Raw genomic sequence first — 18473 nt, forward strand, 5'->3', positions numbered from 1 at the left:
TCACCACAGCTCCTGAAATATATCCCATTATATCTAGGTATTAATTCTGAGACAGTTAGTCTGCACTTTGTATCTATGATTCTCCCCTACTGTGTTTAGCCTTTATACCACCTTACCACATTTCACCCTCTTGAACTGTCTATTTGGCAGATCACTTTGAACCCTGAACCCTTTTTGTACCACTCATACCTTGGCCAGGCTCACTAACCCACCAAAGCCTCTTTTCCTCTGAGCTGTCATGCAATTTCAAAGAGAAATCCCTTGCATCTCACCTGCTCTTACTTTTAAAATATGTTATTATCAAAAACTTTGGGGTTATGGTTTCTACTTTTCAAACTGCTATGCTATAGCTGAACCTCTGTTTTCTTTTTTATTTTGTGAGAAAGTCAGGCCTGAGGCAGTATCACTGGAGGTACTAATTATGGACACACCAAACCTAATGGCTACTGCTGAGCCAAATGCTCTGCCAAAGCTGGAAATTAGATTATCTTGATAAACTGATTGTAAATAAAATCCTTAATCTCCCTCAAAATAAGAGGGAAAGCTTTAAATTTCCCGTACCATTATTTGCCTTCTCCAGACATCTTCTGTTCTCTTCTGGGAATCACTTATCCTCCACAAGTTCTTAAAGACAAAAGCCTAGAGATTGCTACTCTGTGTACTGTGAGATTAACAGGTCTTCAGTACTTGTATAAACCTTCTTCCAGGTTCAGAGCATCATAGAACAGTTTCAGCTTTAAAGGAGTTGCTATCCAGAAATGTGGGAAAATCAAATTTACCTTGTGCACAGTGAGCTAATTTTCCTCATCTGCAGCCATGACTGTGTTGGCTTTATGAACATGTAATTAAAAGGAGTGGAGGGAAAGAAAAGAGCATTAACAAGGTACATAAGCTCGTAAGGCTCACACATGATGCCTGATTTCTATAGAATATAACTCTTTTACAGTCCTTGCCTCTGGTGAACCAACTGCTAGGCCAGCTGCTAGCTCTACCCTTCGTGCTCCCCACTTTAGTCACAATCAGGGACTGAAAATGCTTGCTGTGAAACACAGCTGAATTCAAATGGATAGTGACATTTTGTGAAAGCATTCTCCAGCTTGCTGGCTGCCACCCTCCCTGGTGTCCTGTGTCCCCATGCTGCTTTACAGCCCCTCTGAGATTCTCCATCATGGGACGCCTCAGCTCTGGGTAATCCCTGCAGTTTAAAGAGCAATTTCAGCCATGCCAGTTCTCAGTAAGGCTGCACACAGTGTGGAAAACTAACAGTGACCTCTTGTAGGCTCAATTCTTGCTCTGCTCAAGTCTATACTGGATCTTGGCACTGCTAGGTGAATGGTTGGACTTAAGGGTCACCCAATTTCAATATTTCAACCTAAATTATTCTATGACTTTATTCTTAAAGAGCTTCTCACATGTCACACAAACTCCTTCAGCCCTCTTCTGTCGTTTCAGGATCCAAATTTTTCTTTCTGATGTCAGAAAATGTTGTCACCAACTAGTGAAATCACACTACTGCATACTTGTGCTAGGTCAAAAATCCCATGGATTTACAGATACACAGATATACTTGATTGCATGCCTCTTTCAAAATTAAATACCTCTCAGTAAAAAAACATATATAAACTGAATATTCTTCTGCTCTACTAATTTGTTTTTTTTCATTTAATTCACTTTAGAGGTGACATCAAATATTACCTGAGCTCTTTTTCCCTGCTGGACTTCCATTTCCTCTGGATAGAGGTACAGGTTTTGCTTCAGCCCTTTCCTACTATGCTTTGTATAACTCAGATAAATGTTCTTTAGCCTGCTTTTTCCCTCTCCTGTCTGTGCTCCTGGCACTTTGCTGTTAATATTAATTGTATTAAGCATCAGGCCATAATTAAACCTTTTTAAACCTGGAAGGAGGATAAGAGAAAGAGGAATGTATTGAAACAAAAGGACGCTTCAGGCTTTAGCCTTCTGTGTCACTCTTTACTTGCTCCCTTTCCCCTGTTAAATAATGAGCTGAATTTTCCTTCATTTTTCTCTTAGGTCTAATGCCTCTTGCAAAACCTGCTCTCCTTTTCCATAATGTCCCCTGCTAGATCCAATTAATTTTTTACTTTTGCCATTCTTCCTAGTATCTTCATTCTGTCACAGGACAGTGATTTTCCAGACTGTGAGTTTGGCAGAACATCAGAAAGGGAGATTTAACATAAGAGCTGAAGCCACCACCTCATCAGAGTTTGCGAGGCCCACGACTGCTACGGGGTGTAACCCCAAGTGTGCTATGTGGGAATGGCTTAAACAGATGCAACAAAAGTAAATTCCTGCCCTAAACTGAAATGTTAACATAGGTGGCCCCAGCATTAAAGACTGGGGTTCTGCAGGGAGCTCAGGGGCTGTCAAATAGATGAATGGAATGATATAACAGAGAAACCTACCTTGATAATAGGATGTAATTGATTAACCCCCACGAGTGAGCAGCAACTGAGTCACATGTAACAGAACCAAGAAGCAAGCAGGACAGAAAGGCTCCAGAGCAGGTCTGAAAACAACATTAATTTGTCCACCACTGCTGCTGAAGGTTTGTCTAAGTGTATTTTGTCATTCTACCTTTTGCAAAGGTCTTCTGCCTTTTACAATACTGACAGCTGCTAAATACTGCCTTCTTCACCGACAGCTACTGTGTCAGGCTGGAATTCAGGCTTATTGCTTACCTTCCCCCATAAGAGCTTATTCATAGCTTCCCACTTCAGCTGCAAAGATCAACTTGCAAGCCCAGTAACAAATTGCTGAGGGGGTTCACCTTCTTTCGGTTTGCTTTGATGGGGCTGCTCAGAGAAACAGGGAGACATCTGGCATGTAAAGGAAGGATCTCTGACAAAAATATGGACAAGGGTAATTTCTGGCCTCACTGATAGATATTCTTTGATTCAACATAATTTTTTTTTTCTTTTTTTCACTTACTTTGATCGTAAGGAGATGCTTTTTTTTTTTTTTAAGTGTATCTCAGATCCACACTGAAATTTTGTCTTGTGCAAAGATGGTGAAAATTTACTCAACAATTATGTCTTTACTGTACTCTTAATACCAAAAGATACATTAAATCTTATTTTCTCCTGCATGAAACTGCATCACGAGACCTATTCAGAATTTGAGAGTCTATCCAATCTAGCATCCCCTGAATCCAAGATAGAAAATGTCATGTCTTTATCAAAGACGTGTTGATGAGTCCAGAGTGGCTGAGTTCAGTGCCATAAGAATTAATTATTAACCATACTGTTATAGACTGTTCTGAAACTGTCCTTGGTGTGATATCACCTGCTTAAAAATGATGTCTCAATCTAATTAAGTGTGTGAATTCAGGTGAGAAGAGTAACTGCAGGCTGTGCACTTCTTTACTTAACAATCTGTTGAACTTGTAAGACCACATCTGTAATTATGTGCTTGTTTTCTTGGTACCCATAACTATATTTTGAGTAGAAATACCTTAAAATTCTGCTATGTTTTTCTCTTTCCAGTTACCTAATACATTGTAGAATGCTTCCCAGAACTTCCTTTATGGGTCCAGCAAGCATTACAAAAAATATTTAGTTAAAAACAACAAACAAAAAGATATGAAACAATATAAACTCTTTCATTTTCCTCCATTATTGAGATTCAAATTCAGGTGTTTAGGCAGTATATCAAGGTAAAAACTCACTAAAATGTAGTGCTTGTATATATGAGAAAATTAACTTATATATCCATAATCAAATAATTAAACAGATTTAGTTAAGTCTGTAATTCCCTATTTCTTCTGCAGAGCAATTATACTGGAATAAAGCCACTTTAATTCCAGAATAGACTGTCCACATGGGGAACTATATTGAAACAGCTGTAGTAAAATAATTATTTGACTACAGCTATGCTGTTTGCTTCCCCCCTGAAAGCAAGCCACCAACACAAAAATCTTGCCTCTTTTGCAGAAGCTCAGCTCTGCTGGCTCAGTCCTATTCCACAAACAAAGACTTTGCCAGCAGAATGAACACACAACTCAGGGAACAGCTTTTACCTCTCAATTCCTCACTGAGTGGTGACATGCAGTGATGCACTTACAGCTCCTTACCACTTAAACAGTTCTGAGATGCACTGGGATGTGGAATGGAGACTGTGGACAGAAAATGCACCCTTTTCTGTAATTAGTTTTATATTTTGTAAAAGTGTAGTCCATCACTTGGAGTAACTCCAGCTGAAAGAAGATGAGCTGGCCTGTGGATACCTGGCAGGTATTGCCTCTGACCTCTGGCACAGCCTGAGGGCAGAGCCTTTCTCTGCTTTCACCTTCCAAAGCCTGCAAGTCCCACAGGCTCACTCCCATCTCAGCTCGCACCAGTGCAGATGCAGAGAAGCGGCTGTTCCTCTCTACTTCTCTGTACTGCTGTCACTTAAAAAGTGAACTGAAGAGAGACTACACCTGTGACATTCTGCTTATTGAACTGTGTTTATGTTTCACTACCATTAGTTTAAAGATTTTAGTATTCTAGACTTAAAGCACAGACTTTGGCCGGTCGATTACATGCTATGTGAATCCAATACCCAATTTTTGCAGACTAAGGAGTTCTTCCTTCAGCCACACAGCTACTCAGTCAGAGGTATTTCACCTCAAAGGCCCTCTAAAATTTGGCTCCCCAAGCTCTCAATGGGACATAAAAGTTCACAGCTCTTGCAAAAGTCATTGGAATGATGAAGATAAGAAAGCTGGGTCACAGCTTACCTCGATCTGTGTCATACAGGAAAACAAAGCGGTTCCATTCATAATGATCCAGCAGGCTCAGGAGGGCTCCCCGCAGGGACGGCCGCAGCTGCAGCACAAACTGACTCTCACCCTCCGTGGGGAAACTCGGCGTGATGAGGGAGATGTGCAAGGCGCTGCAGAATGAGGTCAAGGTATGTACTGATCTCTTATCATATAGTCCAAAAATGGCAAAAACTCCTCTAGAATACTGGGAGCAAACTGAAACAAACAAACAAACAAACAAACAGAGTTTAAGTAGTGACAAAATCTGTAAACATGTACTTACACATTCCAACATCCCCAAATTTTTAATGTGAATATTAGCAATTCTTATGTTATCTACAGTTACATTATCTACAGTTACATTCAATTTTCACGTCTGTTTTATTCTGGAAACCAATAAATAAATATCTAAATAACATTTTGTGACTTTCTGATCCTATTCATAGAACACTAAAGTATCTAAGTAGTTTTGCTCCAAAATAAAATGTAAAATAAATAACGTGGTTTTGCACACCAGTGGAAAAAATCAACACATACTGTTTCAGCCATAACTCTGCATAGTATCAGGCATCGAGCATTTCCACTACCTTGAACTGAAAAATGTTCACATTCTAAAATGTGAAAATTATCAAAAAAATGTTACTGACCTTGTAAGTGAAATTTGGACATTTTGAACTGTAGCAATGCAGAACCTTTGCTCCCTTTTAAGCAGGAAGCCCTTGTGGTACATTAAAACACTTCTAGAGACATTGAGTAAAAACCTATTTCATGAATAATCTCCTTGACTTTAAGAGGGCAGTTTAAGTAAAATGTAGTAAGTCAGTGTGATCTGACTTTTGCCCCAACCCTTTTGTTTCTATTCTCTGCTAATTGAAAACCAGAAAACAAATGACCTGAATATATATTCTGAGTTTTGATTTGCTCTTGGACTAATTTATGACATAGGGAAAGACTTCTCTTGATTTCATCAGACTGGGTAAGCACTTTGCTGATCTCTACACATAAAGGCAGGCATATAGGTATTTTCTTGAGTAACTGTTGCATTTCTATCAATTCATAAAGGGTCTAGCGAAAAACATCCTGTTTTTTTGATGCACAAACCAAGTTATTAGAAACTGTGTGACCATTAATAATGTTACCTCTCCCAGAATCACAGAAATTGGAGAAAGGAACAGTCAGTTAGAGGATCATCATATTTCCTATGCTTTCCTCTCAGTATTTCCTATGCTCTCCTGTTCCAGATCCTCTCTTCTCACAGTCCGTTCTTACATGTTGCCTAAACATGGGAAGATTTAAGACACCTTCCCACTAGCCTGGAGTTCACAGTCTTTTGCATGTGCAGCACACTCAGGGTACGATGAGCAATCGTACAATTTCAAATCATTTCAGCTTTAATTTTTTTTCATATTACATTTACTGCATAAAGAGCTGAAAATACAAATTGTGCATTTTTCTCCTAAGACTCGGGTGATTTACCCAGTTCTTATGCCAGAACTCGAGTAAGTAGCTTGAGGGCAGTTTTATGATTTTATAGTCTCCTCCACTGTTATGGCTCTCATCCTAATGATTTTTATAGCCAGATTTTATATCAATAAAGCTTTTTCAAAAGCTTTCTTCCTTTCTTCTTTCTTGAACCCAAGTTCACCTTCAATATACACATCTCTTACAAACCCTCTTGGTATTTTATATGCTGGACCACACAAACAGATTCCCACAGACCCCTCAAATGATTGGCTTGTCATCCACTAATCATCACAGGCAACTTTAATCTCTGCTTTCCCAGCTCCATCTCATCTTGCTTGAACACAGATGACCAACATGTTGAGACTTTCAGTTAAAGGTTTCCTGCTATTTTTTACATTATTTCACCATATCGACCACAAAATATTTTTTCTTACATATCCTAAGATGATACTGTATTTTTTTCTAAAATCTGAACTTCAATGATGGCTGATGATAATGCTGGGATGAAAAGTCTGCTCCTTCTTCCTCCTGGGCCATTTGCAAACAATGAGTTTCTGCTTATAGCAGAGTATTTTCTTTAGTCGCTATAATTTGTTTTCCATCATGCCATACATATTTTTGCACTCCTTTAAAATTATTTACTTCTATGCTTACAGTCTTTGCCTGCTCTGTTCAATGTACTTATCTGCCTCTCCAGCAAATTCCATCATGGTACCCTGACTCTGTGTCTACTATCAAATTAGACATTTATAATCTTTCTCCTGTAAATGTGCTTCTCCAGCCTGGCACCTCCTCTTCTACCAAAATTTGTTGCCATCTTTTCCACAGTTTCATGCTTGCCTTTTGACTCTGTCTCCATTTCCATAAATCACTTCTCTTAAGAATATGTCTATTTTATTACATTCTCTTGGCAACTGGAAGATAGAGATCGATGCTATACTGTCTACCTTAACAACTCCTGGTTGCATTTTATGCCATTTTCGGTCTATATCCATATTTTAAAGCTTTCTTTACATCAAAATCAGTTCTGTAACTTCACTGATCAGATATATCACAACTTACTTAACAGCTCTAGTAAGAGGTGCTTGCTACTGCATCTGCCCTTCAGTAAACCACTTCTTGAAGAACCAGGGAAGAAAGATGTGGCTTCTCTGTCCTCATTAGTCATCACACCTCTTTTAAGATCAACATTCTCCTTGAGTGAAAATAAATGTGAAATATCTATTAGTTTGAAATCTTCAACCAGATTTTCCTACTTCTCTGTCCCATCATCAATATAGAACAGCTTCAATTATTTTCTTATTTTCTGTATTTTTATTTAAATATGTAAATGACCTTTGACTGTTGTATTAATGTCCTTTAAAAGTTTAAAAGTTTACAATTTTTCAGTGGAAGCCCTAACTTAGGCTTTCATTTCGGCAGCGAACGTCCTTTATATCTCCTATTTTTAAAACACAATCTTTCTTATTAATAATCCTTTTTAAACACTTGTTTCTTGTATCTTCCTTCTATAATCATTCATTCAGTCACATCCCGTACATTACTTTCCTCTGCAAAGGGATTTCTCCATGATTTACAAGTATTTCTGTGAGGATATGGCAGGCCTTCTCTATTTTTAAACACAGTTCAATTAACTCTGACAACTGAAATAATTCAACACAAACCTCATGTAAGTGGTAGTTACCTAATATATTTCTTGTTTAGACAACTCCTTCCTAAGGCTCCCTGTTGTTGTACTTTGCAGTTTTACAGGGGCACAAAGTATTTTTTGTAACACATGGTCCTTACACTAGGAATCCATGTGATGAAAAATTTAAGAAACCAATGGCAAGCTGTGAAATTGTACACTTAGTGGAGTTAAAGCTCGAATTAATTCTCAGGATGGAGAAAAAAGTCAAACTTGAAATTTCATTAAATAACATAATATGACCCTGAAGTACTTATAACTTAGAGTAACAGAATAATAATTCTTCATGTTCAAAGCAAACTATCCTTGCCCCAGTCTAAATCCAAATGTGATAAAACGTTATCTGAATACCATTAAAGTTCTGAACTAGCTGATCCAAGAAAACTTGTGCTATTGTAATTGAGATCAAGACTGGGAAATAACTGGAGAGTGTCCTTCTTTGCTCCTTGATAAGAAAAATGCTAAGATGAGCGTTATGAGACTTTTTTCTTACTCAGTACAAAACCCACAGAGAAAAAAAATGCCTGTGACACTATGGAGATGATGCTTGAACATATGCAGAGATGCTGCAACATTCCTGAATCAATTTTACTGTAATCAGCAGCAACCACAAAATCAGAAAAGCCATGAGGATTTGCATTCCAGCTCACTACCGTTTTCAGAAAATGCCTCCCAGCAAACATGACTACCTGAATTTGCCAATTCTTTTTCCATTTCTCTTACACTTCTAAAGACATTTTACTTATCAAAAATGCACTAAATTATGCTTGGTAAAACAGTCGCATACTAGCATTCTAAGAAAATTTTGTATTTTTTCCTTCATAAATACAAAGCAGTGACAAACACACTTTTATGAGCATAATTCGAAAAATATTGAATAATATTCTTTAAAGCAGATACCTCTTTGCAGTTGACAACTTTCTATCCATATTATTATATGTAATATAATACTATATAATATATACCATTTTCTGCAGATTTTGCAATGCCATTGGTCTCACCAAAGATGAGATGAATGCAGAGGTGAGACTCATAGAATCATAGAACGGGTTGAAAGGGACATTACAGATCATATAGTTCCAATATCCCCTGTCATGGGCAAGGACACCTGCCACTAGATCAGGTTACTCAGAGCCTTGTTCCGCCTGGTCTTGAACATCTCCAGGAATGGGGAGTCTACAACCTCTCTGGCAAACTCTTCCAGTGCCTCACCACCGTCAAAGTTAAGAATCTCTTCCTAGCATCTAATCTAAACCAACCCTCTTAAAGCTTAAAGCCATTCCCCCTTGTCCTGTCACTACATGTCCTTGTAAATAGACTCTCTTCATCTATCTTGTAGGCTCCCTTCAGGTATGAGAAGGTTGCAATTATGCCTCCCTGGAGTCTTCTCCAGGCTGAAACCTGGTTCTCAGTCTGTCTTCACAGGAACAGAGCTCCAGCCCTGGGAACAAGTGTCCCACCTCTGAACTCCACCTGACTCCTTGCTGTTCAGGGGACCCCAGAGCTGCTGCAGCCCTGCAGGTGGGGTCTGAGCAGAGCAGAGCAGAGGGGCAGAATCCCCTCCCTGGCCCTGCTGCCCACGCTGCTCTGGATGCAGCCCAGGACATCTTTGGCTTTCTGGGCTCTGAGCACTCATTGCCAAGACATGATGAGCTTCTCATCCACCAACACCTCCAAGGCTTTACCCCAGGGCTGCTTCTCAATCCTTTCTCCACCCAGCCTGTTCCCCTTGGAACAGACTCCAGAAAAAACATTGCAATGCACCTTAAATGGCCAAGATAGTGTTATTGCAATAGTTGTAATGTGAATTAGATGTGTTCTATTCTAGCAGATTGTACTACGTGATAGTAAAATCACTTTAAAAGAACAGGCGACTCACAGGACCTTCAGTTAAGAAAAGACATCATAAAGCCAAAATGGCAAAAAACTCTGTATGTTGAAGGGTTTACTGAGACACACGGTCAAGTAATGTGGTCTTCTTTCTCTGTAAGAAAAATACTTTACAAAGTTCCTGCTATTACTCTGAAAAAAAAGTCCCTCACTTAAAACACAAACCTTATTTTGAAAAACAAAAAGCAAAAAATGACAACTCCTTATTTCTAAATTATACCCACATAGTTTAAATCCTCTATAAACGATATATTTACAAAGAATAAGTAGTGTACAGGTGGTCTGCCAACAATGTGTTTTGCTCAGCAGCAAACAGGTACCAGGTATAGGAACCATATATGTAGGAACCTGGAAGACCTGCAGCCCAAGACCCGAAGTAACGTGACAGAATCTGCATCAGTTATGACTCACAGACCCTGGGTGTTCCAGGACACAGATTCTGGAATAAGCATTTTAAAATGCTTTCCCCTAAGTTTTCAACTCCTGTGTGGGAAGGCCTGGCACAGTTAGCTATTACAGATATGTTGACAGACACACTGATCTGTCATAAAAACAGAAACTATGGAAGCGCCAAAATTGAAAGACTCAAATTTGCATTGTGGAAGTTTTCAGATACGAAGATTGTCTTTTATTGCCCTCTGTTCCCTTCCTCCTATGCTTTGGACATCCAAACAGGGATTTGGGATTGTGATCAGTCAATGACAACTTGTGTCTGACTCTCCTTCCTCCTTAGGCTTCTCACCCAATACTCCCAGGGGATACAGTCCTTTGCAAACTTCCACAGCATGGGCCCTCAGCATGGGATTCAGATCTTCAAGAACTGCTGCACTGTAGGCACTCTCCAAGAAGCAGTCTTTCAGGAAGAGACTGTTTCAGCATGGGTCCCCCCAAAGGCCACAATTCTTGTCAGAAAACCTGCTCCAGTGTGGGCTCTCCTCTCCATTGGGCACACAGCTCCTGCCAGCAGCTGGCTTCAATGGGGACTCTGTGGGCTGCAGATTCATTCAGGTCACTTCCACCTGTTCTGGCATGGATCCTCCACAGGCTGCAGGTGGATCCCTGTATCCTCATGCATCTCCATGGGCTGCAGGGGCATGGCTGCCTCACCATGGGCCATACCTTGGGCTGTGGGGGAATCACTGCTCTGGCACCTGGAGCACATCCTGCCCCTAATTCGGCACTGACTTGGGGGTCTGCAGGGCTGTTCCTCCCACATATTCTCACTCCACTCTCTCAGGGCTCCTATGCAGTGCTTTTTATCCTTTACTAAACGCATTATCACTGAGGTACCACAGCATCACTGGCAAGCTCAGTTTTCACCACCAGCACATCCATTTTGGGGCTGGCTGAAAACTCTGACATAGGAGTGGCCCCTGACATCTTCTCACAGAGTCTGTCCCTGTATTCCCCTCCCTCCAGCAAAAGAAGGGCAGGCACTGATCTCTTCTCTCTGGTGACCAGTGACAGAACCTGACAGGATGCCCTGAAGCTGCGTCAGGGGAGGTTTAGGTTGGGTATTAGAAAAAAGTTCTTCACCCAAAGCTGGGGTCTGGAACAGGCCCCTCAGGGAAGTGGTCACAGCACCAGCCTGACAGAGTTAAAGGAGCATTTGGACAATGTTCTCAGACACATGGTGTGACTCTTGAGAATGGTCCTGTGCAGAGCCAGGAGTGGGACTTGATTATCTTTGAGGATCCCTTCCAACTTAGCTTATTCTATGCTCCTTTCATCTGGTAAACTCCAGAGCGCAACAAATCTAAAAGTATATTGAGGGAGTCACATTTCTTTCTGCCACCGTAATAGTACATGAAGATTTTCATCTGAGGTGTGTCTGCAACGCTGTCAGTGATCCATGTCTTCATGGGTCACAGTCATACACACTATTTTGTTCAGCTGCTGTGCACCTGCCAGCACTGATGCAAAAAATACTGTGCAAATTTTCCCAACCTAAGGAACTCCTTCCAAGAGGAACAGCCTACCCATATGGAGATGCAAGCTCTACAAGTGAGATGAAACACAGAAGGGAGAATCATTTAATCTAAATATGAACCTGCCTCCCTAGATCAAGTGATTTATCAACTTATGTCCATGAGAACTCTGACATCAGAGATGAGATTAAGCAGTATTTCTAAAGTAGCTTTGAGATTGGTGTTTCCTGTTAAAATGTCCAAAGATCTTTCTGTTCATTTTGCACAGATCATCCCAACAGTCTCTTTCTCCTCTGTGCTCCCTGATCCACCTCCTCCTGACCACTCCACTGACCACCACCTCCTGGAAGAGGACCCAGGGCTTGTTAGAGCTCTGGAACTAAAAGAGAAATTATCTAAATTATCCCTCTGTAGTTTTAAACTATCTTGCACCCAAATCCAGAATAGATTTAAAACACATATGCTCTTCCTCAGTTGTGTTTGAGACTGCTGATTTAATACTGAATTATGCTCCTGCATTACGAAAAAATTCCCAACACTCAGATGAACTTAATGAGCTGAACTAAATCACTGATATAAGATGACAGACAGGATTATAAAAGAGAAAAGAGCGTTACATAAAGTGGGTAGATGAAAAACATTATAGATATATTAGGACCAGTTTACTACTATCTTAAAAATTGTCTGGAGTAGAATAGGATACCTCTAAATACAGTTAACCAAAATAGGACAAAAGGGAAACAAGATTTTTTTTACAAATTATATAGTTAATACATAACCCAATGTATAAAAATAATAATCCAACAAACCCTATTCGTGTTCTATTTATAGTCTCTGCACCCTCTAAATCATCATCTACCTTTGTCTTTTGATCACAAGCTCCTTCAAGCAAATTAATTATTTTGCATTTAGGAGGCATATATCACATCTTAGGTAGCAACATGTCTAAAGCATTATAACCAGAAATAATATCACAGCATTACTTTCACCAAAACCAGCTTATTGCTCTAAAATTTAACACTGTATTAGTCGTTGAGGTGAACAAAAAGACTACATTAAGATCTTTCTAGCTTTAAAAAACAAAAAAAAACCAAAACCCAAACAAAAAAACCCCAAAAAACAATAAATCACATATATTTCCCTCTTGAGTATTTATCCCTCTCAAACACTTGTCCTTCTATAATAAGATATTTCATAATGAGAAGTCTGGCACGCTGGGTACCAAATCTCTGAAACTAAATTCATCCCCTGGAGCAAGTCACTTTGCATTCCCGTGTCTGAGTTTTCAAGGTTTAAACTGTCTGTTCTATTGAGGACTATAAACACTGGACAGGAAGGTCAGTCTCCTATTATATATCTGTAAAAAGCTTAGCACAATGGTCCAGCTGCCTCAATGTGGCTTCTGAGTGCTACCCCAATGTGTTTGAACCTTGTACCCAGTGGGCCTGTATCTTGCAGTTCCATAGTAAATTCTGAAACCCTAAAACTATGTAAGCCTTTGTCCTGAAAGCCACTGTGTTTGGCTGTATGCATAAGATTAAGCACATACTAAAAAGTGTGCAGGAGTATTTAACTGGAATTCAACAGACAGGTCCACCGAACACAAAAAATTCATGAGTTTTTTTAACTCACAGAAGTTGGTTCCTTCTAGGACTCTCTTCCAAGCGCCTTACCAGCTAATTTAAAAATAATTTCCTAAGTACAATGACAGCCTTGGTTTAACGTGCTAGATCAAATGCTAATTTGGGAAATGCAATTCTGTTTGTTCAGCTGCAGATGTGAGAACATATTGCAAAACAAACTTACTACATTTTTTAATTAATTGTTACATTTCCAGAAATAATTTTGGTGAGTTGTCTCTAAAAGACGATTCCTGAAACAATATCAGAAAGGGATAGTGCATTTCTTGCCTATTCAATGGAAAATGGAATTGAATAAGCTTAGTTAACATGTACAGTATTTTCTTTTTTTAAAATAAATTTAAACTTTTTTATGTAATATTTTGTGTACAATGTCTTATAACAGATCGCTAAGCTACAGAAAATTAACTTTAGAAGGTTTCCCTGAGAGATGCCCAAAATAAGAGAAGACCATTGAGACAAGGCAAGACTGGCTTGTAGATCCAACTGCTGAACTCTTCTCAATAATTCACAGGGAGGCAAGATTTTCTCTCCACAAATTAATACATTGATTAAAGTTTCCTCCAAGCCTATTGCAAAAGAAGTTGTGAAACAAGCATGTGTGCCTCTGTATGTATAGGGACACACAGGGAGAGTGAAGGAGTCTGTCTCACCTGGTTCTTACCACCCAAAAGTCAAGTGTTTAATTTCTGGAGGTTTTTTTGTGCTTCTAAAATAGAAAAAAGGTACATTCTGAAGACAGATCTTAAAATGGGTGATAAATTGTGTGTATTGATTTATCCACTAGAGGTACCTTTCTCTCTCTAACTGCAAAACAAAACTACACAATTATGAAAGGCTCAGCACCTACATTTAGATCGATAGATTAAAAACTGTTCACACAATCTCACTTTAGGAAAAATACTTCTGTATTTTTAATTCCCATTCTATCCCTAGATCCAACATGATTTGGAGCTGCCCTTCTCTAAGGCCCATCTCATATGTCTGTCACAGGGGCTCCAGGTATTTCTCACACAGAGATCATGTATTTCCATTTTCCTTAAAAGTGCTCACAACTCTCATTTCTTGATATGAGCTTGGCCATTTACAAATTTCTGTGAGAGAAACTGCTTTAATCTTTAAATAATTTCTATCTGAAAACTTGGGCACCACTAAACTATTTTATTTTCATTAATATACAATTCCACACCATTTAAATACAATAGAATGGTTTTACAGAACAAGAAAAAAATTTCCACTGGGTTTATTTACAACATTTCTTTTTCCTCTGTGCCTTGGATAATTTCTTTGATAGAACACCCCTCATGAATTTCACATTTGCTGAACACTAACAAGTCTTTTCTCATTTTTAAAAGCACTTTACAGCCCTGTCTACAATAAATCATCCAGTCTTTGTGCCTTTGTCCTCCAGTCCTGTGCACGCCATGGATCTGATATTTATAGCTGTCTGGCAATACACATACACGTGAGTATCCCTAACTCTGCCAAAACTTTCTTTTTGAAAGCTCTCCCATAGAGAATCCACATGCAGCATTTACCTTTCATAGTCACATGAATGAGAATCCACATTGGTACAGAAGTTCCTTTTTGGCTGTTTATAAAAGCTGATAAAAATATCAGTAACATGTGAGAGTTCCAAGCTTTTCGGAGCTATAGAATTTTTTTAAAAAGTTAAACATGGTAGGAAGTTCCTATGACACTGGCAGGTTTTCTCAAGGACAAAGTCTCTACAGCCTTCTTTGAAATATTTTTTTCTGCTTCTGGATAAAAGCTTAGAGAGGCATAACAGATTGCATGAAAATTAGACTGGACTACAGTTAAAAACTAGTTTAAGGAATCAATTGTAAAATTCTCAGTTGCTTAACTGATGTGAACATTTCACCTCTGATACTCCTGGCGGTTAGAGATTTTCTTGCAAAATCCTATCACCTTTTCAGATTGCCATCTGAGGGAAAACTCATCCTCATTAAATGAATATCTAGAGAAATCTTGTTTGATAACTTATCTAGATTGCCTGTGTGATTAAACATTTTTTGCTTCTCTTATTAAACATTTTCTCTCTTTCTTGGATAGATTAATTTTTTTACAAGACATATTACTTCTTTCAGTTAATATTTGAACTTCATCCAAACATTTCCTTGTAGACAAAACAAATTTGCAGCTTGTTTTAGCCCCCAAAATCTAATATTTTATAAAACCTGTCCCTGCACTCTACATATCCTATTTTAATGAAACAGAGCAAATAAAAATATTAATTTTGTTTTAAGAAGTAATCCTTTGATGGCCCAATTCTCTACAATACTAGCTTTTTTTTTTTTAATTTATCTTGAAAAGGGAAAAGATAGGCATATTTAAAAAGTTTTTCTTTCCAGAAGAAAAAGCTAAAAAAAAAAATCAATTTTATCAGTTTTAAATAGGAGTGTATCTTATGAAGCATGCAGTTAAGTACATAAAAATAGCTTTTATACATAGCTATGTAATCACAGGTTTTTCTTACACATAAGAAGAACTATTTGCAGTATACAGAAAAAATAGCGACAATCTTTTTCTTCATTTTGGAGAAACACATGTTAATTTTGCATTGCTCCTGCCAGCAAAACTGTCATTGACAGGAATTAACTGCATTTCATTGTGAGGTGAAGCCATACAGTATGGCCCCTAACCTAAATTTTTTGATGAAGGCTTTACCATAATTTGTACCTCAAATACTGTTTTCAATTTGACCGCTGCAGGAAAGACACTGAGTTATTTTTTTTCTGATTTGTAGTTTTATATTTAGAATTAAAGTCTGTCCTTAGGGAGTGATGTAATTTGATCCATCACTACAACTCTATTGTTCTTTTGTTGGTGAGTCTGTTTCTCAACTTCTTATTCGTCCACCTTGATAATCTTCCAGCCAACGCAGGTCCCCTGAAGTGCAATGATCTCTGTCCAGTCCAAGATTTGGAATGTGTTGGCCCAGGTGGAGGTTCTACTTTCTCTCCTCAGTAACTGATTTTACATCATCAGGAGTTCCCTCACTATCAAATTCAATCACTGCTGACTTTGATTCAAGCTATTGTGCAAGGATATAATCTTAAATAATTTCTCTCACTTTGCTGTTTACTATTTAGAATGAGTGAAGCCATGGATTCTTTTTGGCCTCAATAAGATTAACAGACATCCATCACATGATGTTGATGAAATAACATTAAATAAAACACTGCTTCCTTGGCCACTCTTAGATCTGAGCATCTTTTAAAGATCCTGAAAACATGGTTTCTAATTTCTGAAAACAATTAATCTTACCTGTTTGTTTTTTTTCCCCCAATTTCCTGTGGGTTAATAACCACTATTATCTAATTACACATACTAATTACAGTACAAAAAAAAAGCTGGGATTTACATACATACTTTTGAAAATACCTGTTTTTGAAAAAATCTGCTTGTCTTTCCCTTACTTTTTTCATCTTGATGGTAGGAAGCACAACTCAAAACCAGTGTTACTGTCAGATAAATGGAACGTGCTATTGCATCATGAGAATACATACAACTTGATCAGAGAGACAAAACTTCAGAGGATCTAGAAAAATTCTGTTGTTTCCTTCTGCAGCCTGTTACTAGGTATTGGCAGGACAGCACTTGACGAAGTGCACAAGGCTCTTCTGCTGAAGCTATTCCCCAAGCAAGGAGGATCTTCTGAGCTGTCATTTCAGGGATGAGGATGTTCACCCATCAAGTGACAATTGTTCTATTAGTCTACCCACATTTGAGGATGTTTACTTACAGTGGATAAGAGATCCTGTGAGTTTTATTCTGTGATAGTGCAAGTGTGCTCTGAAGAGCAAATCAATTTTAAAAATAATGTGAAATTTACTTTGCCATGTATATCTAAAATGTGCTTCATTATTATTTGGATTGTTTCTTCTTCCACATGAGGATTGGTAATGATGGCTTTTTCATAACTTAGGTGTTTCCAACAGCTCAGAATTACCTCATAAATTGTATCATCTTTCTGTTTTCACTGCTTTTCCTAGCCTTGATCTATTGAACTGCCTTAATGGTACCTTGAAGGATAGAGAAGTGAAAGCCAAGGAGTTTTAAATTTTCACTCAAACTCCTATTTTAATTTCCAATAGACATGTCAATTAGCTGTTCTGAGTTTTTTAAAAAAACAAGCAGTTTTCTGAAAACCAAAATGCTAACACTTAAGTTCTTCATGTAATTAAAGAATAAAATATTTTCAAAGAATCATTAAGATGACTGTAAATACCCTTATTATCCATCACTGGCCTGTTCAGCAAGGATTCTCTGAGATTTCTTTCATTATTCTGTACTTCATACTGCAGCCCTCCCTCAAAAATTTTATGCATTATTAGTCTTAACTTCACAAAACCAAAACCATACCAAGAGATTTTCTCTCCAGAAGTTTAGATCTTAGCCTTCTTGGGTGACTATATACCTCTGGAAATCATGGTTACTTCAGACATCTCATGCTGAACACTCAAACAGTTTGGGTTTTCTGTACTTGTACTTGTTCCTTTATGTTGCATCATTGTTTCAACCATCTCACTGCACTGAGGTTTTTTCCAGCATCTTGTAGCTTGCCTCTTTTCCCCAGATAATTCAGGATTCATAGCCAAGGAATTTTTTCAGATGTAGGCTCTGCCTACTGTGGACATGTCTGATCAAAATGACATTAGGAAATCACTGTCTGTGGGGGACCAGAATTCCAAAATTTAAAAAAACCCCAAGCTAGCCCCCTACCCTCTGTCCATTTTCTCCCAGTGTGCCTTGCAGTTTCTCCTCTACTCATTTTATGAGGGCTTCTTCTTAGCCTCTCATGATTATGCCAGTGGAAATCAGCCACAGTAACAAATGAAGATTTTAACATCAAATGCTTGGCGTGGATGATTGGAAATGCATGTTCCACTGCCTTCCATTTTTGCCATCAAGCTGTTTTTTCTTTCTCTAAAAAACTAATCTTTCAACTTCTTTTATGTATAAAAGACATTTTTCAATAGCTATAGGTCTCACATAATAACTAAAGTAATGAGAAGAAAGAATTACTTTTCTAAAAATAAAATGTAGATGAACCATTTGATTAAGGTTATTTACAGTGA

The 18473-nt window shown here is 38.3% G+C and overlaps 1 protein-coding gene across 1 annotated transcript in view; it reads right to left on the reverse strand.

Moving 5' to 3' along the window:
* Positions 1-11079, reverse strand: part of GRIA4 (glutamate ionotropic receptor AMPA type subunit 4) — a 153008-nt gene extending 141929 nt beyond the window's left edge. The window contains exons 1-2 of the mRNA XM_058836213.1: positions 10923-11079; positions 4739-4978 (exon numbers count right to left, since the gene is read on the reverse strand). Of these exons, the coding sequence (XP_058692196.1) occupies positions 4739-4978; positions 10923-11079 (397 nt within the window). The remainder of the gene's footprint in view (positions 1-4738; positions 4979-10922) is intronic.
* Positions 11080-18473: the final 7394 nt, after the last annotated feature.

The sequence above is a fragment of the Poecile atricapillus genome, chromosome 1 (genome assembly GCF_030490865.1).
Source record: "Poecile atricapillus isolate bPoeAtr1 chromosome 1, bPoeAtr1.hap1, whole genome shotgun sequence".
Lineage (NCBI taxonomy): Eukaryota > Metazoa > Chordata > Aves > Passeriformes > Paridae > Poecile > Poecile atricapillus.